The 24517-nt window shown below is 35.8% G+C and overlaps 1 protein-coding gene across 1 annotated transcript in view; it reads left to right on the forward strand.

Moving 5' to 3' along the window:
• Notum (palmitoleoyl-protein carboxylesterase notum) overlaps nucleotides 1-23869 on the forward strand; it is a 122495-nt gene extending 98626 nt beyond the window's left edge. The window contains exon 13 of the mRNA XM_090409579.1: nucleotides 23089-23869. Coding sequence (XP_090265705.1) covers nucleotides 23089-23411 — 323 coding nt within the window. The 3' untranslated portion in view covers nucleotides 23412-23869. The remainder of the gene's footprint in view (nucleotides 1-23088) is intronic.
• Nucleotides 23870-24517: the final 648 nt, after the last annotated feature.

The following is a 24517-nucleotide window of genomic DNA, read 5'->3' on the forward strand; positions in this document are numbered from 1 at the left end:
CTGGCATAACTGACGAATCAGACCTATGGCTGGGTCAGTATTCCTGACTATAATCCGTGTGTGTTCACTGGACCAGTTGCAGGATGAAAAACCCCAGATAAACTGGTGGAAAAACCCTGCTGTCCACGCTCAAGACTGGCTAACTTGGCTATGGCTGAGGAAGATCCTTAAGCTCCTCGCGTCATCGACGGGAATCGAACCTAGGACACTCCTTCCCCAGGCATATGGTTGTGAAGCGCATAGCCACTAGGCTAACCGTGTGGACAGAATGAAGTAAGTATCCAAGGATGATTGGGTGGCATTATATGGAGATACAGTTATTAGAAGTGTGGTGAATAAGAGTGTATAAAGAATGTTTTGCAAGTGGTGCATTGAGACAAATATCTGATGCTTTGCATACAAGGAAGGAAGGAAAAAAAGATGGGCATCAGAATTAGGGTAAGTGTGGGCACAAATGATTTGGATAGTAAAAAAAAAAGGGACTTGGAAGTTGTGGAAGATGCAGGATTTTTTTTTTTTTTTTTTAATGTGTGGTTCCCACCCATGAAAGGTTATTATAAATCTATAGCACATTTTGTACTATAGTGGGTGGGCTAAGGATGTTTTTGCCATTTTTATCAATTATATATATATTTTTTTGTAATTTTTTTATTTATTTTTACATAGTCCGGAACCCTGCTCTAGAGATCAAACATGGAACTTTTTTTTCAAGCCACTTCAGGCCTCCAATAAATGGGGTGGTGTCTTACACTGGACAATGAAATTCATCTCCTATGACGAATCAGACCTATGGCTGGGTCAGTATTCCTGACTGTAATCCGTGTGTGTTCACTGGACCAGTTGCAGGATGAAAAACCCCAGATAAACTGGTGGAAAAACCCTGCTGTCCACGCTCAAGACTGGCTAACTTGGCTATGGCTGAGGAAGATCCTTAAGCTCCTCGCGTCATCGACGGGAATCGAACCTAGGACACTCCTTCCCCAGGCATATGGTTGTGAAGCGCATAGCCACTAGGCTAACCGTGTGGACAGAATGAAGTAAGTATCCAAGGATGATTGGGTGGCATTATATGGAGATACAGTTATTAGAAGTGTGGTGAATAAGAGTGTATAAAGAATGTTTTGCAAGTGGTGCATTGAGACAAATATCTGATGCTTTGCATACAAGGAAGGAAGGAAAAAAAGATGGGCATCAGAATTAGGGTAAGTGTGGGCACAAATGATTTGGATAGTAAAAAAAAAAGGGACTTGGAAGTTGTGGAAGATACAGGATTTTTTTTTTTTTTTTTAGTGTGTGGTTCCCACCCATGAAAGGTTATTATAAACCTATAGCACATTTTGTACTATAGTGGGTGGGCTAAGGATGTTTTTGCCATTTTTATCAATTATATATATATTTTTTTGTAATTTTTTTATTTATTTTTACATAGTCCGGAACCCTGCTCTAGAGATCAAACATGGAACTTTTTTTTCAAGCCACTTCAGGCCTCCAATAAATGGGGTGGTGTCTTACACTGGACAATGAAATTCATCTCCCGCCTAAAATAACAGTATCCTACCTAGGACAATAGTATTATAGAGAAAATAGTTGGCATGTTTCCCAGATATAATAATAGTGAGTTGAGAAGGAGAGCAGAGATAATGAATGGCAGGATGGCTGAGTTGTGATGGCTGAGACAAAGGTTGCACAGTTTGCCTTACACAACTAATTACCCCAGAAAAATAGCAGCGTATGTATTTTCCTCATCCATTGTGCTCTTGTCACTTTATTATAAAAGGCCACCAGATTACTAAAATAAGAGTATCCCTTAACAAATCCATGTTGGCCTTCATAAATAATATTATCTTTATCTGTCCAATTCTGTATTACTATTACTATTATTACGGGCAACTCCAGGGAGTCATTGGACTCATCGAGGGAGGCCCCAAATCATATTCATCACAACTATTTGACATTCATACAGTATCTATCATACCTCGCCTTAAACTCATTCACTGTCACAGCATCCACCACAGACTCAGGGAGCGCATTCCACTCATTCACTACTCTAAAAGTAAAGAACCCAGCTCTAACACCTTTACTAACCACACTTTTGCCCAGTTTCCATGGATGTCCCCTAGTCCTCCCACAACCAGCCCTGTTCTCAAAAATATCTTCTGAATTAATTTTATAGAAACCCTTCAGTAATTTGAATGTCTCAATCATATCTCCCCTCCTCCGCCTATCAACCAATTTTTGCAACCCACAAATCCTCAACCTGTTCTCATACGGTTCATTCCACAGACCTGCTATCATCTTGGTCACTCGCCTCTGGATCCTCTCCACCTCCTCCCCATCAAGAAGAAACCTAGGTGACCAAATCTGAGCACAGTAGTCTAGTCTTATCAAGGCTCGATACAGAGGAACAATAACCTGCTTGTCTCTGCTTGTCATCGTATTCTTCAGCAACCAAGTGATTTGATGAGCTGTTTTGGTCACTTTTGCAATGTGTCCCCTAAATTTCAATTCCTTATCTACCAACACTCCTAAATCTCGTACCTCATCAATTTCCCGGAGCACGGTTCCACCAATGCAGTAAACTGCCGCCAATCTTTTCACCCCCAAAATGCATAACCTTACATTTTGCCACATTAAACTGACATCCATTCTCCTTAGCCCAGACCTCCAATCTATCCAAATCATCCTGCAAAATTTTGACGTCATCTGCATTCACTATTGCCCTACCCAACTTCGCATCATCCGCAAACAAATGAACTGTTCCTCTGAGATCATTTCCTATATCATTTATGAACAAATTAAACAGCAGTGGTCCAAGAACAGATCCTTGTGGCACACCACTAGTCACAGGCCGTCTTGTGGACTCTACTCCTGAGTAAACCACTCTCTGATATCTCTCCGTCAACCACCCTCCTATCCATCTCACCAACCCTATGTCCATTCCCATATGCTGCAATTTAATGATTAGAATTCCATGTGGAATCCTGTCAAAGGCCTTGGCAAGGTCCAGTAGAATCACCGTAAACCCATTACCCTTATCCAGTTCAGCCGTCACTGTGTTATAATACGTGAGCAAGTTACTGATATATATACCAATGTTTTCAAAATCTTAACCATAGGAGAAACACAAAATCTAGAGTTTGATTCTTCCATTCTACCACCACCATTATTATGCAATGGAACTATCTTAACCTTCTTCCTCTCCTTAAGAACTTGTCCTGTTGCAAGACTTTCCTTCAACAACCAGGTCAATGGCATGGTTAGTATAGTCCCTTAAAATACATGGTGAAATCCCATCTAGTAATCATTCAGAATACTAAATGTTCAGGAAACCATTCCAGAATAGATAGATCCTATATTCTTTCATTTCTAATCCTCTAACCTTTGCAATCTATCTAGGAATAAAATCAACTTCACGAGGATGAAACATTCTGATAAAGTGATCATTAAACAGTTCTACTACAGCCTCTGCATTTTAGTGTTAACCAATCTGCCATCTCCATTTAGCAGGGTTATTTTTCTGCAGTCATTTTTCCCCCTTCCTACTGGCCACATTGTGAGAATGCCTTGGATTGCAATGCTAGTCTCCTCTCATATTCTAATTTTTCTCGCTTTACTACACTAATCGCCTTTTGAGCTTGAGCCTTACCTCTTTTTTACCTCTTAACCTCTTTTTCATTTTGCGATTTCTGTTTGATTTTCTTAGTCATCCATTTTACTCTATATCCCTTTATCTTTTTCACTCAAGTTATGCAATTTCCCACTGCTGTAACAAATGTTTCCTTTCACTAGTGACCTCCATCCCTATACTGCCCAGGCTAATTTCTAAGTCTATTATAATCACCTTCCTTATAATTCCATGCAAATTTCATCCTCCTTGATACTTCTGCATGCCAAGAAAGGACTGCATGCTTATAACCTAGAGCACATTAATATTAGTACTTTGGGTGAGCTAAGGGTTATACAATTTAGACACCCTGTTCTAGAAAAACTTGGAACTTTTTTTAAGTCACTTCAGCTTTCCCATATGCAAGGTGGTGGTGGTGGTCTCACACCAAGTGGAAATTCATCTACTATTTACATATTCAAATCGATGCCCATGGTGGAATTCAAACCCACAGACTGGCTGGAAAGTAGATATGCTATCTACTTGACCATTCAGGGTGCAGAACTAAATGTAATGCCAGTTCACTGTTAAATATCATACAGTAAACCTGTCAAATAACTTTATAGTTTACTATATTCGGCAAGAAACTCTCTGATTCCTATCTTTGAGTTTCTTATTCGGTTTTAAAACAATGTGGGAATTAATATCCCCTTAATTTTAGCCTGTCAAATAATTTTTGACATTTCTCCTCTATTTCTTCAAAAGATCATCAGGAAGCTGCAAGTTCCTATTGTATATTCAACTTCTGTGGTAACATAGAGAGCTTTCTAAATATTCATCCATGTACTATATTGGTGATGATTTCAATTTGTTGAAAAATATTTATACATTCTGAGATTTTCTTTGGTTTATAATAGTGTTGCATATAAGATGATGTATACCTATAGCACACTAGCATTGTTGGTAGGCTAGAAGGTTACATAATACAGAAACCAAACTGGCAGTGTGGGTTGGCTAAAGAGTAGATACTCTATAAACTAAGCTATCATTGTGAGTTAGTTAAGGGCTAGATAATCTAGAAAAGAAGTTAACATTGTGGGTGACTTAAAGGTTAGACAATACAGAAACCAAACACTATACTTTTTTTTTCACACAACTTCATGTCTCCAGTAAACAGAGTGGTGATCAAAGTACCACTGCAAAACAATGAAAATCATTTCACACCTGAAAATATTCAACTTGTCAATATGTGGTTTGAACCCACACTCTCTTACAACGATCAGATCTTGTCTAGTGCTTTGGACTATTTGGCCATCTTACTGAAATATATAATCTAGTTCTTATTTTTTTAATGTCAATTGTATCCATAAAAGTTTGTTATTTATGCCTTGGGTGGCCTAAGAGTTGGATAATCCAGAATCCCTGCTCTAAGGACCAAGCATGGTACATTTTAGTCACTTCAGGCCTTAGTAAGCACAGTGGTATCAGACAATGAAAATCATCTGCTACTTAGGCTTTCATAATGCCACAGATGGAACTCAAATCCACAATCTGTAGGTTGCAGAGCAGATGCATTCCAGATACTAAGCTGATCAGGGCAGAAGAGGAAGCATAGCTGCTGAAGATGCCACTTTGTAATTTGAAAGACTATGGATTCCAATCCTATTATGCATATGAACATATGAAAAGCCACTCAAGAGTGGTAGTAGAATTAGGTAACAATTTAAAAAGGAATTGTATTTATAAAAAAGTGAAAACAGTTTATCATATTTTAAGTAAAAGAATAAGATGATTATAGTTTCATTTTGGACTTATTAAATTAGACTAATGAGCAATGTATTTTCAAGATCATTATATTTGTGTTTATTTATCCTTAAATTATAAATTACTATCACATCACAAGCAGTAGCTTAAGCAGACAGTTGTGTCAGTTGTAGCTTCTTTTCAGGGAACCTAAAACTACACCAAAGTGACAGCTGCTTCTGTGTCGGAATGTTCATTTAAACTTCTATTCAGGTGGAAATCACACTATTTTTCACATTCTGCTCACTGAAGAAAGGTAGAAAACGTGGATGCAAGAATCCAGAAGACAGTAATAATTTAATATCTTCAAGGTTATTGTTGTTCCTAAGATGATGGATATATATATTAGAAAGAGATGATATAAAATTCAGGTAATTTTTATTACCTGCAAAAGTTCTGTGGTAGAATTATCATATGAACTAAGAAAACATACAAAGAAGAGACAAACAACAGATTGTTACTTTGAAAAATGTGTTCTGCACTGTTTTTTTGCTTTATATGTTTTGCATAATTTTAAATTTATTGATGTATGAAATACCTAATTAATCTATTATTTGTTCTATAATTATTAGAACTAGTCAAATAAGGATGGAGATCATTCTTATATTTTGCAATTTCTCTTTTTATATGTATACCTGTATACTATTTTTTTTTCTGTCTTTCTCATATAACAGTTGATGTTTTTCATTGAGTATATTACAGGTAATAATTACCAATTCACAACTGCCTTTAAAAAAAAAAAAACACAAGAAAGAAGAGCATTCCAAAGCAGTACTATATTATATTTAAGATAAATATATTGCTAATTTTTTTTTTTTTTTTTAACTTCAGAGTATACCTAAACTCAAAATTTTCAGTTTTTTTTAAACATCTTTTTCTATTATTAATAATGAAACTACATTAATTTGGTTTAATGGGCTGAATATCAGAACCCCCATATCAAATATAAAAGAGGAAAAAAATGAACATGACTGTATATTTTTCAAGTCCTAGCATATGTTGGAGTGTCCAAATCTTACCTCTCATATAATTCTAATCATTTTATCATGTTTACCAGGACAACTATAGTGGAAATAGTTTCTTCTGAGTTTTTTGTTAGTTAATTTAATGTATAACATTCTAGAAAACATTCATTTTTAAGTAGAGATGTAATTCAGTCCAGTTCTTGTGAACATTTTCTCTATGCAGCACAGTTTTTCTTCCCCATTTAATTCTGTGTGAAGGAACATTCAGAACATGGTTTGCCAGTCCTTTGGATGATGGATAAAAGTTTCTAGCTGGATATGTGGTTTGAAAGTGACATGAAGATTATATTTATGAAGAACTCTAGCCTTCTTTTCAGGTATACTTTATATATCGGGGAACAGAAATAGAATAGTTTTGTTGTAATCTTGTGTGTCAGGTGTATGAAGAATGCATGTATGTAATATTTTGTCTATTTTAGAGAGGTTATAGCCAATGGCTAAAAAGTATCTTGAACGATTATATTTCAAGAATGTTTCAAGGATTATGTTATTAGAACAAATAGCCCTAGCTCTGTATAGGTGTTTTGGGTCTGTTGTACTGTCTGGTTGGATGGTAGTGTAACTGCTTTGTAAGAACCTTCCTGCACGTGTGCATAGGTTTTGAGTGTTCACTTGCAAAGATAATATACCATTTGGTAGTCATATAATTAGTGTGTGTGCATGCACAACAAAGGAAGATAGCTGTTTTTCTTTTTCTATAGTGAAATGTATTTTTTGATGTTGGCTGTTTAAACACTCTTAAAATCTGTCTAATGTGTATAGGCTGAGACCAAATAGCAAATACATTGTATCAGCCAGACTGTTGATTGCTTACTTTTCTAGAAATTCCATAGTGAAATGTGTGCTTGGAGGTGGGAGAGAACCCATTGCAGTCCCATTTAGCTGTTTGTATATTTTTTCTTTATGTGAAAAGTAACTTGAGTGTATGGTGAATTTAAGTAATTGAAATATGTAAGGGAAAATGTGGATTGATAAGATCAAGGATTGTGGGAGATAATGAAGTAATCTCAAAGCTGCCAGTGATGTACTGGTAAATAATGAAATAATATGAAAGCTGATCATGATGACTGAATTCTTTAGGATAAAGTTTTGCTAAGTAAGGATTTAGGATAAGATAAAGCATTCAGACACTGCTTTGATATTATTTCATTATTTGCCAATGCACCACTGATAGCCCTTGACCTTTTTGAGCCATGTATGCAGACAATATGTTTGCTGCTTGTTCTCATAGCTTGGACACATCAGATACATTTTTAGCACATTTAGCTAACACCCCAAAGTACACTTCATCACAGGAAAACAACCAAGCAACTGTGTTCCCTAGACGCACTATTTTTACAACTACCAAATGGTTCACAGGAAGCACACACAGAGAGTATCTACATAAGCAGTCACACCACCATCCATCCTAACCTATCCACAGAACTCAATTATCTCTGAGACACTTTTCTAGCTACAATCCCTATAAAACAGACAAATTACTACATAACCCTCCTATCCCTTCTGCAAATAATATGCATAGGATCATAGCAAAACTTCCTATTCTCTATGTAAAGATAGTTAAAGTTCTTTGTAATATAATCTCTGTCCACATATCCAGCTAACAACCTTTATCCATTTTCAAAAGGATCGTTGTTATCCTCTTGTGCATCCTGTCACATCAGTAACTACAAAATCTCCACGAGTGCATAAAGTTCCTTGTGCCTGCAACTTAGCCTATGTTGGACAGACCAGTAGGTCTGTTAACATTTGCCTTAAAGAACATAAAAACCTACCTTTGTGATCACCTGTATGGCAAGTAAGGAATAGCAGACCATGCTTTAGATAATCCTTTATGCAGAATGAAATGGTAGAAGACGAATGTGTGGTAGGGAAGTCACTACAGGCCAGAGAGACTACTTTTAGAGCCAGCATGTGCTATGAAACATCCTCGATCTCAGTGAGTATAGCTGTATTCATTTACCTAAAATATAGGATACAGTCATTCTGAGATCACGTTGAACTTAACTTTATTTTTATTTGGCCCCTAGAAGATACCTTAAAGAGGATAATTTGTTCTTTTAAGTTCAATCTGAAATACTTCTTCATCAATCTGAGTATTGTGTCACAAATCTGAAGATGCTGTTTTAAAATTCAGCAAAAAATTAGTAACTAAATAAATTATTTATTTTGTTCTTCTGGTATTGTTTATACTGTAAGTACTATTATGAATTGGATTTTTCTAACTCATGACACTTTATGGTATTTCTAACTTTAATTACCTGAATGTTATTATGTGCAATGTTTTGACCATTATATCATGGTATACTCAGAAGTGCTACAGCATAAATAGTACATAACAATATAAGAAATAACTAAAAGCATTATGGCTAAAATTAACATACAAACAACAACAAAATTATTATAATTATGAAATCATCATGGAGTTGGAAGACTCATCATAGGACATCCACATTAACCTTTATTATTATTGTTGTATGGACACCTCTATAGTCTGAAGATTCATCATGGGAGACCCAAACTATCCACACAATCTATCATACCTCTCCTTGAACTCATTAACAGATAGTGAATGCTTTATCTGTTAAACCTTTCCTTAAACTCATTTACTGTCAGGGCACTCACAACTAATTTGGCAATAATTCCATTCCACTCATTCACTACTCTCCAAGCAAAAAATCTGGTTTGCACACCCTTATCAATCATACATAGTCTTACGCAACTTCCAAGGGTGACCCCTATTTCTCTTCCTATTCATCATGTATTGAAAAATTTCTTTTATTTCAATCTTATAGAACCCCTTTAGCAACTTATAAGTTTCTATTATGTCTCTTCTTTTCCACTTGTCAACTAACTTTGCAGTCCACACACTTTCACCCCATCCTCATAGGGAGACCTGTAACTAGCTTGGTCACTCATCTTTGGATCCTCTCCACCACTTCCTGATCCCCAAGAAATTAAATATGCACAGTAGTCAAGATGTAGCCAAATCATAGCCTTATAAACAGGGATAATAACCCCTGTCTTTACTTATTAGGTCTTTTTCAATGTCCAAGTAATCCTTTGAGCTATTTTAAAATACATCCTCTAAACTCCTTTTCAATCCTGTAATGCTTCATGCATGATGCCAGTTGATTTAAATCATCCTGAAAGATATGTATATATCACCTTTATCAACTATTTCCCCCACCCCAATTTTGCATTATCAGCAATCAACTGAATATCCTCCCTCTTCCTTAAATCCTTTCCTATATCATTAATATACAGATTAAATAGTGAGCCTAGTACAGAACCTTTACACACTCCACTAGTCACCCTCATTCTTCCTGGATTCCACCACTTCACCATACACATACTACTCTCTGGTTGTGTCTGTCAACCCACTCCCCTGTGCTACCAGCTTCATATCCTTGCCCATTTACTCTGACTTTTGTAATATTTTTCCACGTAGTATTCTATGAATTGTGTAAATATCATGGCATAGCCATTTCTCTTATCTAATTCTCCTGTCACTCTATTATAAATTTCAAGTAAATTACTAAGTCAGGACCTATCTTTTACAAAATCTTGCTGCCTGCTATTCCTGTCCACCCACTAATGGATTTTACCTTTAACCAACTTTTCCAATACCTTATCGACTACTCCTAAGATAATCTGTATATTGAATCTGTAATTTGCTACTTCTGTCTTAGAGCCACCCTTTATGTAATGGAACTATCTTACTTTCTTTCTTTCTAAAGCTGAAACTTAGATTAAACAACTTTGTCAGAGGTACTGTCAATCCTCTTGCACATTCACACAGCACACAGGCTGATATCACATCCAGTCCTGCTGCTGAATTCAAGGCTAATATTTTTCAGTATGCAGAGCACCTCCTGTTTGTCCACTTCAATTCTCACATTAGTCTCTGTCACATCAGCAACTGCAAAATCTCCACCTGGACAATCACCCTTGCAAAGTGATCACTCAACAACTTAACTATTTCTTCTGCTTCTGTCACCTTCATACCATCAGCATTGATTAAAGTCATCCTTCTATAAATCATTCTTTCTCTTACTTGTTTAATAAATAAAAAAAAACTTTTGGATTGATTTGGCCTGCTTAGCTAATTTTGTCTCATAATCTGATTTAACTTTTCTTCCCATATTAGTCACCATTCTTGCTTACACTTTGTAATACTCATGAGTATACTGATCACCTTTTTATTTTTTTTTATATTCCCTCCACAGTGTTTTCTTTTTTGCACCTCCTGCTTTATATCTCTACTCATTCACTCAACCCTCACCTCTCCTCATATCTACCAAACTTTGCAGTCCACATTCCTTCAGTCTATCCTATCCTCATAACTTTGTACAGCCAGATATCATTTTTGTTGTCTGCCTCTGCACTCTTGTCCACTTAAGTTATCCCCTTCAAATCCTCTAGGTGTGGTCCAATCAGGACTTTATACAATGGAATAATAAATTCATCTCTACCGGTCAACATCCTTTTCAGTATTGTTTCACCACCTATGCAATATGTTCCCTGAATTTCAGGTTTCCATCAATTATCACTCAAAGATCCCTTGTCTCTCCCACTTCCTCCAGCAGAGTATGCAGCCTCCTATCAATGTATTCCAAATTTTAATATTTTACATTTAGCTGAATTAAACTGATTCCTCATACATTTGTCCACCTGTCCAGTTTATTCGCATCCTCTTGAAAGGGTACCACATCTGCACTACTACTACTAACTCTTCCCAGCTTCATTATCTGCAAACAACAGAATATTCCCACCACATTGACAGTGTCATTGATTTAAAGGTTAAACAATACAGGTCCTAGTACTGAGCCCTGTGGGACTCCACTTGTAACCTTTTGCAATCTTATACACAACTCTCTGTGTATATAGCTATCAGACAGCCAATCCTCAATTCAATTCACTTCACTAACCTGACATCTAAACCCATGTGCTACAACTTAAATATCAACTTATCATGCAGCATCCTGTCAAATGCCTTTGTAAAAAAAAAGGCAGAATATGTCTTTCTCTCATCTATTGCTCTTGTTACTTGTTTATTATGAAGGGCAATAAGATTTACTAAAACAAGAGCATCCCTTAACAAATCTACACTGATTCCTGCAGATAACATTACTCTTGTCTGCCCAATGCAGTAAATGATCCCTCACCAATTTCTCCAAAATCTTAACAGCTACTGAATGAAATACAAATTGGTCTATAGTTCGGCACTTCCATTCTATTACCACCCTAATGCAATGGCACTATCTTACCCTCCTTCACCTCTTTGGGCATCTTTCGCATGGCCAGGCTCTCATGAAAAAGCCATGTCAATGGAGCTGTCAGCTCTTTAGCACATTCTCTCAAAAAATTCTGTTTCAATCTTGCCATGCTCCCTTTCCTCCCTACAGTCTATGTCCCTCCATAATAATACTTGCTTGGCCTGCACACATTGTGCTAATTTGCTGATGCATAGCATCAAAATCTTCCTGTAGAATCCATGGTCTATAGACCTCAAATAAACCATCTCCTCCCTCCTCTAACCTAAAATATTCCTTAACTTCTATTTTTGTTGCTTGAAGTTCTTAGCTACCATCAGCCATCACCCCACCTCCTGTTCTATTCCCTCTATTCTCTCTGAAAATATAATACCCTTTATATTCTATCCCTGTAAATATAATTTTTTGTCAACCAAGTCTACTGATGCCTACAATGGCCAAGTTGAGCTGACCTGGTTTTCTGATATTTCTAGTATTCATGTGCATGAATTTCAAGCATCCTCTTTACCCACAGTACCCTTGAATAATGCCATTACCAACCCATTCAGATTTGAAATATGTAAAACTGCATTTGACATTGCATATTGGTTTCTTCACACATTCATTTGTCCCAGGTAGCTGAATCTACACTTGATCACCCCTGCCTTCCCAAGCACTTCTACTTTTCCCAATTTTTCCACTTCCAACCTCTCAGAACAGCACTCTCTGCAAATCTAACTCCAAAACCATTCAATACCTATGAAGTGCACATCATTCTCCTGAACAATCCTCTCATTAGCAATCATGGCTACTCATATCTGGATCCTCTTCTTAATTCAGTTCTATCATATGAAGGTAGCAGACTCACAATCTTTACTTTCTCACTCTTCTTTTTTGCTTCTTTGATTTCACCACCACATTTGATTGTTTTGGATTTATAACCAAAGCAACTAAGGCTGTATGTTTGTATATACTGCCTTGGTATGATAAGACAGAGTTGAAAAGAAGGACCATGATTGCTAATGAGTCAATTAGAAGATTGTATAGGAGGAAAGATGTGCAGTTTATAGATATATGGAGTGACTTTGATGGACAATGTACATGCCTAATGGACTGCATTTGAATGGTTTTAGAGTTAGATGCTTACAGAATGTTGTTCAGTGAGAGGCTGGAAGTGGAAAAATCAGGAAAATTAGAAGTACCTGGGGGAAGAGAGATGCAGTCAAATGTAGGTTCATCCACCCCTGGGACAAATGAGTGCAAGTACAGAAATGGATTATGCAATTTCACAGGTTTCAGATTCGAATGGGAAACATTACACACACACACACACACACACACACACACACACACACACACACAAAAAATAAAATAAAAAATAGAGGGTCTAAGGGTAGTAGAGTGTTAAAATGCATATGCACAAATGTCAGAAGTATCAGAAATAAGGGAGAAGAGTTTGGGGCATTGGTCAGCTCGACTCGGTTGACAGAAAATTATATAGTTACAAGGATAGAGTGTAAAGGTATTCTATTTTTTCAGGGAGGATAGAAGGAATAGGACAAGAGGAAGGGTATTGCTGATGAGAGCTGAAGAACTATAACCAACAAAATCAGAAATTAAAGAGGATTTTAGGTCTGGAGCAGGAGATGGTTCATTTGAGACTGTCTGCTGTGAGATAGAGGCTAACAGGACAAAATATATTGTTGATTGCTGCTATAGACCAGGAGGTCTATAGGAAGAAGCTATGCATCAGCAGATTAGTACAATGAGTGCAGGTAAACAATTATTATAAGAGACTTCAACTATGGGGGACATAGATTGGAGGGATGAAAAGTAGCAGGGCAAGATGGAAGTGGAATTTATACAGTTGCTAAGAGATAATTACCAGAAATAGTATGTTATAGAGGGGACCTGGGGTTTGAGAGTGCTGGATCTAGTAATAGCATCACAAAATATATTCATAACCAAGTTCAATGCTCTACCTCCAGTTGGAGAGAATGACCATGCAGTCTTGTTCTGGTAAGTTGCCATGTGGAATTCTTTGTCAGGAAAAGGTTTATGTTGAACCATAAAGCTGTAATTATGACAGACTTAGGAGCATCTTGAAGCAGTGCCATAAGTTGAGAAGCTACAAGGAAAGAATGTCAGTAGTGCATTCAGGAAGTGGTCAGATTGTTTGAGAGAAGTAGTATCAGACTGCATACCCAAGGTCAGGAGGATAAACCAAGTAGTGATTAAGTGCATGGGAAGATGTATAAAACAAGAGCTGGAAAAAAAAAAAAAAAAAAAAAAAAAGAAACACCACAGGGAATATACAGAAAAAAGCGACCAAGATAATCATGAGCAGTATAAAGAGTAGGCAAGAATGGTGACTAACATGGTAAGAAAAGTTAAAGCAGATTATGAAAGAAAATTAGCTAAGCAGGCCAAAACAATTGAAATCCAAAACAGTTTTGTTATATAGCAAGTAAGAGGAAAATGACCATGGTAAGATGGCTTTAATCAATGCTGATGGTAGGAAGGTGACAGAGGCAAAAGAAATTGAGTTGTTGAGTGATCATTTTGCACTTGCTGATGTGACAGAGATGCAAGTTAAAATTAAGGTAGATGAACAGGTGGTATTCAGCATATTAAGAAATATCAATGCAAACACAGCAGTAAGACTGGATGGCATGTCAGCCCATGTATTATGTGAATGTACAAGAGAACTGGCATAGCCTCTGATGAAGTTGTTCAATCTAAGTCTCAGCTCTGGCAAGGTCAAGGGGAGCAGAAATAGCGAAAGGTGGCTCCAAGACAGAAGCAGCAAACTACAGACCAATGAATATATTAGTGGTTGTTCAAGTATTGGAAAAGTTGGTTAAAGGTAAAATCCGACAGTGGGGATGGGAGGTAGGGATATGGATATGATACTCTGTAGTGGGTAGCATGACTTTGTAAAGGGTAGATCTTGTCGTAGTAATTTATTCACATTTTATAATAAAGTGACAGTGGAACTGGATAAAGGAAATGACTACACCATGATACTGTTAGACTTTGTAAAGATATTTGACAGAATACTACGCAAAAACTCTTACAAAAGTTGAAAGAATATAGATTGCACCAGAGAGTAGTATATGATGAAGTGATCTAAGAGACTAAGGGTGACTAGTAGAGTATCTCAGGGTTTTGGCCATTACTCTTTAATTTGTATATCAATGATATAGGGAAAAATTTAAGGTTGGGGGGGGTATTCAGTTATTTGCTGATGATAAAAAAACTAGGGCGGGCAACAGTTGATAAAGGTTATTGTAGATATCCTGCAGGGTGATTTAAATAAATTGGCATTGTGGGCAAAGGATAATGATTGTCAATATAATGTAGCAAAATGTAAGGTTCTGCACTCCAGGTTGAAAAGATTGCATACTGTGTATCACATTGATGGTAATGAAGATTGCAGGAAATTGATGAGTCTAGGAAATTGGAGATAATGATGGACAGAAAGTTGAAGTTCAGAGGGCATATTGCAAAAGTTGGTAAAATAGCTCAAAGGGTTACTTGGTCACTGAAAAACATGCTAACAAGTAAAGATATAGAAGTTATTATCCCTCTTTATTAAGGCTATGATTCAGCTGCATCTTGACTGTATGCGTAAATTTGGTCACCTGAGTTTCTTGGGGATCAGGAGGTGGTAGAGAGGATTCAGAGACAAGTAACCAAGCTGGTGAAAGGTCTGTGCAATGCTTCCTATGATTAAGGTGTGTGTGGGTTACAAAGTTTACTTGAAAGGCAGAAAAGAGGGGACATGATAGAAATTTATAAGATATTAATGTAGTTTTATAAAATTGATGCAAAGGAAATTTTTCAATATATGACAAATAATTATTATCTTACACAACTTCCATGGAGGTTATCCATGGAAGTTGTGGAAGAGTGTAGTTAGTATGGGTATGTGGATTAGAATTTTTTGTATGGAGAGTGATGCATGAGTTAGATTGCCAGAATTAGTTGAGTGCACTGAAAGTAAATGAGTTTAAGGAAAGGTATGATAGGTTTTGTGTGTATAAACATTAGTACTGGTCTTTTACGATGAATTTCTGAACTCCATGGAGATACCGTATCATAATAATATCATTGTATGTTCTTCTGGCCAGTTTGCCTGTTTTGCACTATGAAAGACCTGAGTTTCTTAGAGGTTAAAAACGCTGCTACTCCTAATGTGAAACCAGCTAATAATCCACCATGGATGATATCTTTAAGAATTCTGCTGCCATATTTGGGAAAAACTATTAAGTACCTGAACATGAATACTAATCAATTTCCACATTCCTTGTGTATTCCCTTTTGAAGTTTAGAGAACTTTTTATAGCCATTTCTCACATCAGCAGCACTGATGCTACACTACTTTCATTTCCCAAGCAATTAATACAAATTAGAATGAGCACAAAACTGATTTACTCTGAACTGCCTCCTGTATAATGATCAGCCATGAGACATTAATCAGTGCTGAATTGTGAAGTAGATACATATGTATTTCTGACCTTTGAATATATTATTACACTACCTCCAGGAGTCACAAGATTCAGTATAGGAGATCCATCTCACTGTCATTCATAACTCTTAAACACATCCATGACATTCTGTATTAAACTTGGTCTATGGAATATTATTACAAACTAGATCCCTGTGGAGTCAAGACCCATCATGGGAAGTTCACACTTAACTACTACAATCCTATCTTCACTTTTGTGTTATCTCAATGGCCTGTTATGATTGAGTAACTTGGCTTAGAAACCTGCTAATGATACGGAAGTTAATGCATTGTCTGTATGCATGTGTTCTTCGGGCTGGTTTGCAGGATAAAAAAAAAAAAACAATCCAAATTTCCAGGAGGGAAAACTTTGCCACAACCATATGAGACTGGCTAACTCACCTTCAGTTGAAGAGCCCTGTAAAGGTTCTTTGCAGTGTCAGAATCAGGTCTTTCCATCTGAAGATCATAGTCAATATTAACTGAGCTGTGGAAGTTCATTATTACAATATCTACCATAAATATACTATCTTAAATCTTAAATTCATCCGTCCATGTGCCAATCTAAGGCAACTCATTCCACTCACTTCTTACTTTATTTCATGCAATAAACTAATTCCCACTTCCTTTGTCATCCTTTTATTTCTGGATATGTTCTTCTATTTCTATTCCAGCCTGAACATCATTCTCAGTCAACCATGTTTCACTCTTGCCAACAATCTTTACACCACAAGTCCAAAAGCTATTCTTCTCCCCACCTCTTCCATCTATCAGCCAATCTTTCCACTAATCATTCACTCTCAATTCCATTCTGCACCTTTCCTAACTCTGCACTCAACCCTTTCCAATCATTCTACACATTTTTAATTTCACTCAGTAGTCCAGTCATGCATCTGTCACACTCATTGTATCCTCAGTCACATCTCTTACATCTGCAACGATTTCCCTTACAATGCATTGAGTGTGTGCGATTCCTGTTCCACAAAACTTATATGCCATATTTTCTCAAGATATTGGCATACAAAAACATTCTTTTGCACCTCCCACTTTCTCTACAAATACATTCTATAAGTCAAATGAGTGATATAATCCATTAAAATTTTGTCTCCTTAATTAGAGAAGGAATACCAGACATATCTGCAAATGTCTATATCACAAAACCAGATAACACATGATCACTTCAGTTGTCATCTTGAAATAAGGAGAAACTCATTCGTTATATTTGTATAAAATGGCAGTAAACATTAAAAAAGATATATCTTTTTAATAATCTAATTCCAACTAATGAATAACAGATAATGCAACAGCTTTGCAAATAGCTTTCATTTAGTGCCATGGAATGCAGAAATATCAATCAAAAAAACATCTACAGTGGGTCTATTTTTGAATTACTAAAAAAAAAAAATTGAGTGGCAGTGCTCTGAAAACGGTAGGCATCTAAACAGATTACTATCAACTTTTTGCCAGGAGGCTTAAGTCTATCTAGGGTGGCAATGGCATGACTTTTAGGAATTATCTAAATTCATATTTATACCTACACATTACAGGTATGACTACCAAATGTGTTTGAGGAGGGTATTGTTTGTCACTAACTCGAAGTTGTGGTGAAAGAAAAGAAACATAATAAATAACTCTTTCTGGATATGCATATACAGACATGTGTTGCTTAGATAGTTGACTAGTGAAAAGATAGCAAGCTTACGATGTAAGAGCATCTCTTTTTATTCTTTTTGTTAGTTCAAAACTGTCACTCTTTTCCATCTTCAGTTAAATTCTTCGAGAAATAGGGTATAAAGAACAGACTTACCAAGTCTGCAAGAGTTGTTTGTTGTTATGGAAGAGGACATGAGCATTTATTTTTTTTTTTTTTGCAAGAAAAGGAATGGGACAGAGGGAAAGCAGGGTTAGATAGCCGATAATGTAAGACTAAAAACTAAAAGAAATAGTAAATAAATAAATGGAAAGTTATTTTGAAATTTAAAGATATAAAATCCCTGAATATTTAAATAAACTGTATATTGAAGAATGTGATAAAAGGTAAATATAAAAAGAGAAAAGAAGATATTATTGTGCTCAGAAGCTTCTTTATTCTTTTTATGCCAGCCTGGTTGGCCAAGTGGATAGCATCACTGCTTTACAATCTATATGATGTGAGCTTGAATCCCACTATGACATGAGTTTTGAAAAGTATGAATTTCATCATCCCATGTGAGATCTCTACTTACTGGAGGCTTATAATAATAATAAAAAATTATGTTGATCCCTAGAAGCAGGTACCTGGATTATATATCCTTAGCCACAGTACTAAATGCACTATAGGTTTATAAGCATTTATACATTTATGGATGGAAATGTCATTAACTCCCCCTCCATGTGTTGCTGAACTTTAAACTCTACCATCTTCTCATAGATTTCAACTCCTTCCAGTGTATTCCTAACAGTATAATATGCATCCTTCCAGTCTCTTCGGTCATAAGTCTAGCACTTGATAATATCAAACAGCATCCCCACTTGCTCACCAATAATGTAGTCTCTTTAACTCATTTTAAGAGATCAACTTTTATAACTCTAGATTACGTTATTAATAAATTCTTCTAAACTTTTTTTTGCATTGTCAGAATACAACAATTGCCTAAGAATCTAGAAAACTGCATTTGTTATTTCTCTTTTTCTTAGATTGTGCTCCTTTATACAGAAATTTTTTAGCTATTAATAGCCAATACCTTCAGAAATATCACAATATATTACCACTCTCTTATCCAGTATCCCCATCAAATTATCAAAAAAAGATGATTAAATTAATAGAATAATTTATCCTCATCAAATTTCTGCCATGTACCCTCAAGGGGTGTACAGGATATGATAGTACTACATGAAAAATTTACATTATTCCTATCTACAATTTTCCTCTGTTACTAGTCAAGACTCCAACATTATCAGATCTTATATTTCTATCATCTAAGGAACTTTGTACAGTATCAATCCACCTATATCTTTGTCATACTCTGGGTCGTTTCCTGCCAACCTGGCAGAGAACACGTTTTGCTAATCTTTCCTCGCCCATAGCGACCATAACACCTTAGATTAGCTCTGCTAACGCATTCCTGGATGCTGGCAATGTCAAGTTCTTTATTAATATCCTCATTTTTAATATGATATTGCCATTGATGCCATCTGTTCACACCTCTAATCTTTCTCAGTGCTCTCATATCTGTGGTCTCTTGTCTTTAGTCAAGTGTTTAACTACTGACCCAGCTCTCAGATCCATAAGTTGAAATTGATTTGAACACTGTCTTGTATACAGCTAATTTAGTGTTCCGACTAATTTCTCTGTTATGAATTTATTCAATTGACTTTCTACCATACCAGCTTTGTTGATTCTGTTGTCTATTTCCATATTTAATTTACCATCTTCACTAAAAATTGTGCCCTAAGTAGCTGAAATGTTTTACTTGTTCCACAGGTTCTCCATTCACAACACAGTTGACATTTTCAACAGTTCTGCCTATTGTTTGTCTTTTTATTGCTGACCTTCATACCATATCTATTACAACAGTTATTCAATTTAGTCAGTGAATCTTGCAGACTTTAGTGGATTTATTTAGAAGCATAACATCATCCACATAAAACAAAGAGCTGACATTCACATCTCCAATTTTGATATCATGTTTAATACCACTTTCCTTCATAATGCAATCCATATAGATAATGAATAACAGAGGGGATAATGGACATCCTTGTCTCACACCACATTTAACCATCTTCCTGTACTTCCTTCAATTCTAACTGCTAACTTACAACTCAAATAAAGACTAAGTATTGCTTGATATAATGCCCCATTGACACCATATAACTGTAGTTTATTGAATAGCTTCTCTCTAGGCACCTCGTCATATGCCATTTCCAGATCGACAAAACATAAATATAGATCTTTGTTATATTCCCATGCATTCTCAACTATTTGTCGTAAAGTGCCTCTATTTGGCCTGAATCCAGCTTGTTCTTCACCAAGCTTTTCTTCCACAATTCTTCTCAACCATTTCTCAAGTATACTTGCATAAATCTTGCCAGGAAACTCAGTAGGGAAATACCTCTGTAATTCTCACATTGTTTTATTTCCCTTTTTATATATGGGTACTATGAGAGCTCTACTCCAATCATTGGGAATTCGTACCTCTGTCCAAGCTTTCTGAACTATGCAGTGCAACCCCTGTAAGACTTTTATACCACCATACGTCAGCATGTTTGGTCGAATATCATCTACTCCTGCTGCCTTTCCACATTTCAAGCCTTTGATGGCTTTTTCTACTTCAAGTATGTATATGTATTCCTGACTATATGCCTGTTGAGTGTTTTTTTACCACTGTGCTATCACTTTTTGTTTCATTTAGCAATTTTTCAAAGTAATTACTCCATACTTCAAGGATATCTCTTTCTCCTGTTTTCATATCACCTTTATCCTCTCTAACTCCTTTTACAGTACTCTTTCCTCCATTTCTATGCTTCTTCAACAACATCCAGAATATCTTACTACCTTTTTGATATTTATTTTCTATGTTCTTCCCAAAGTCCTCCCATGACTTGTGTAGCTAGTTTTTACACAGTGCCTCTTTAACTTCTTGTGTCCACCATGGAGTTCTGATTTTTCTATCCTTGCAGACAACCTCACCACATGCCTCTCTGGCTGAATCAATCAGTGTTTTCTTCAAGGCTTGCCAATTAATCTCCAAGGTTTGGTTGCTGTTCTCAAACTCTTTCATTTTTTCTTGAATAATGTTTGTGTATTTTTGTCTACAGTTCACATCTAAGAGCTGGTCAACTTTTATTCTCTTTAAAACTTTCTTACGAATTTCATATTCTTTTCAATATGAAATTCAATTTTATCCTGCTCAAGACTGTCTGCACTAGGGAGAAAACATCAATATCAACAATAACATAGTCAATGAGACTTTTTTTATTCCTTGCCTCTTCTCTCCATGTGAATTTGTGCACATTTTTATGTTGGATCATGGTGTTAGTAATAACCAGTCCAAGTCCTGAGCAAAAATCCAACAGGTATTTGCCATTATTATTAGCTTTGCTCTTTTCTCCAAATTTTCCCAAAATATTTTTGTATGTCTCACAATCATTTTCTACTCTGCTATTTAGATCCCCAATAACTTTTTCCTTTTTCATTGTGTCAGTTGCTTTCTCTAAAACATCAAAAAAATTCCTCCACTTCTACCTTAGTAGAGCCTTCTGTTGGACCATAGGCATAAGTCTCATTGTCCAGTTCCACATTCTCATATTTGCCTACATCACTCTACTTGATACTGCCTGCCATTCAAGATTAGCCTTATATTTAGTGTTGAATACTGTGGCTACTCCTTTGTTTCCTTGATTGTGATTGCCTGAATATAACACTGTATGTATTGCTCAGAAAGATCTCACCAGTTTTGGTCTTTTTTGTTTCAGTCACCCCTATTATGTCGATCTGGTACTTATCTAATTCCTCAGCTAGCTCCATTTCTTTGCCATTCAGGCTTCTTATGTTGATAGTACCGATCTTTAACTCTGGTGATGTTGAGTTGGGGTGTGTTTTCAGATTTGTTCCAGTAGCTGACTTTTCGCTGTTCGCCTGGCGAAAACACCGGGGGCCTTGTTTAGCCAGGCAACACCCCAGCCATAATGAAATTTTGTCATGTTGTAGGATCATTTTGTATTTTGGTTTAAGCCAATAAGAATACAATTTGGTCAGCTAAATCCCAAATTGCCAGCCCATCCTCGTTTGTTCAGTATCGAGGTAGATATCCAACAGGGTGCACCACGAGAAGGTGAGGACTGGACATTAGGTCAGAAGCCCTGGTCGGTTCTCCGCATTTCTTTAAAGGTTATGTGGAGGTCTCCTCTCAGTTATATAGCTTTGACCCTTAAGCACCCCATATAATTTATCCTTAACAAACCTATTCTTAAATTCATATCGTTCAATACCATATTGCAATCATGATTTCTTTTTAACTTCGTTTTTTTCTTTTCCAGTGGAGGGAGGGACATTTATGATTTGTATTGATAATCACATGAGAGGTAACATTAATTCCTTCAAACATTCCTTAATATATATATATCACCCAGTTTCACTTTATTTGCATTATTTAAACCTATTAAAATTATTAATGAAATATAAGCAAGTATTATCAGAGCAGGAATGATTTATAGAAACATTAAAATTGATCTTATTCTGATGATGTTAGTTAAAATTACTTGCAAAATATAAGTAATAAAGCATCACTTTTTATTTAAATTTGTCTTCTACTCATGACTCATAGATATGTAAGCCTCAAAACTAGTTTAATTATTTTATAGCTATTTTCCATCTCCATTTATCAAGATCATTCAGCAGCCTATTAACTTGTTCTATGACAACTGCAACTTATGTGTCAATAGCAGCAATAAGATGTATACTGCATAAAAGAACTAAACAGATTCACATCCTTCTCCATTCATTTTTTAATGCAAGGTTTGGAATGAGTGTTCTCACAAACTTGGCCATTACAGCTTTACACATTAGCATGCACATCATTATATGTATAAACTTAACTGAAATTTCTTCAGTGCATTCAAATATGTGGCATTATGATTACATTTTGTTACAATGAAACCCAATGTTACGTTTAAATAATGGATGCTTACATATTAATGTGGTAATTTATGTTTAAAATTTTTTAATCAAACTGGGAATACATTACCAAAGTTCAGTATGTTCTTCATTTTTTCATATAAAACATTCCATTTATGAATTTCTTTTGTCTCATAATTATAATCTAATCACTAACTGGAGATTGACCTCTTTTAGCTGTACTTCTCTCCCTCCTAACTAGTACCACTTTGTCCTCTATCCCCATTCTTTGTTAGTGCTGCCCCCTTCAAGCCACAGCAGCCGTGAAAAACGCTCTTTCTTTCTGGAAGATCTCCGCCTTCAACACCAGTGGACGCTTCATGAGGATCTGTGCAACCATTGGTTGATGGATGACTGTTCATGGCCACAGTGTAATCGAGAGTGCCCACAGCTTCGTAATCCTTTCACTGGAGAAGATATGGATTTAATTGAGCTTCTCAAGTCATTTGGCTTGGATATGTCTAGTGTGGCAAATGCTCTTGGTTTGGACTTGGCAACTCTTAATGATATGGACCATAATGTTTTATTACAGATGTTAACACAGCAAACTAACAAATAGTGAGACAGGAAAGTAGCAAATTATCCTCTTATCCTGTTCTAAGACAGTGCTATCTGGATCACACCAGATTTTGTTGCATAGCTACAGGATATATTGTATATATGTATGTACAGGCCGGTGCATTATTATATTTTTCGTAATGATGCCAATATTTAAAGAATCAAACATTACCCAGTCATTTTGGTTATCAAGGTTACGAACTAATTTGTATTTTACACAAACACTGTACAAAACATGAAATTTATTAAAGCCCTAAGAAACACTATTGTATTTTTTTTTTTTTAATTTCTCTCTCTCTTTTTAATACATGGACTATTTACTGTCATATAATGGTTTGCAATTTAATTGTAAATATGATTGGTTATTTGTTGACATGTTAAATGATGGAAGATCTGTAAAAATCTTGAGAATTAAAGTAGTAAAATTCAGATATCACAAACTTGTACATAGTTGTAATGTACTCATTTGAATTTTATTTGAATGTACTGATATTTTTATATTTACTTTTGTATATTTATGTTTGGAGAATGTCAAATGATTCTTTAAATCTGAAAACACAGTGTAGATCTGGGAGATATAAGAATAAAAATTAAGTAAAGAATTTTCCTATAATAAACATTTCAGATAAAAACTGATATTGGTTGTTATATTTTTTGTAATCAAGATTATAAAATTACAGTTAGATGTTCCAATTGTCTTATTTCTCTTTGCTACATATTTCAAAAACAATACTAACTCTTGTTTACAGTATGAACTACAAAAGAAATATAATACAGAGTCAGATAAAAAGAATATGAGATTGAAGTAAGTTTTAAACACCTTTCAAATTTAGTTTTCCCTGCGTGAGAGCTCCCTTGTTACATTGTTTTTCAAAGTTCTTCTCTAAATCTCTCTCTCTTGCGCGCGCGCACACACACACACACGAAAGAGCTTTTGGTGATTACAGATGATAAGTGGGATCTTGTATTTGGCTAAAAATAACAGTTCAACTTGGGATAAGCTATACTGCTATCATGGTGATATTCTTATTTTCCAGATGTCCATTTTTTCAGCCACTTCTGGTGTTTGCTTCGCAAAGATGCTTTTGAGTTCCAAATATAAATGTC

The sequence above is a fragment of the Typopeltis vanoorti genome, chromosome 19 (assembly GCF_054136105.1).
Source record: "Typopeltis vanoorti isolate ZY-2024b chromosome 19, IOZ_Tvanoo_1.0, whole genome shotgun sequence".
NCBI lineage: Eukaryota > Metazoa > Arthropoda > Arachnida > Uropygi > Thelyphonidae > Typopeltis > Typopeltis vanoorti.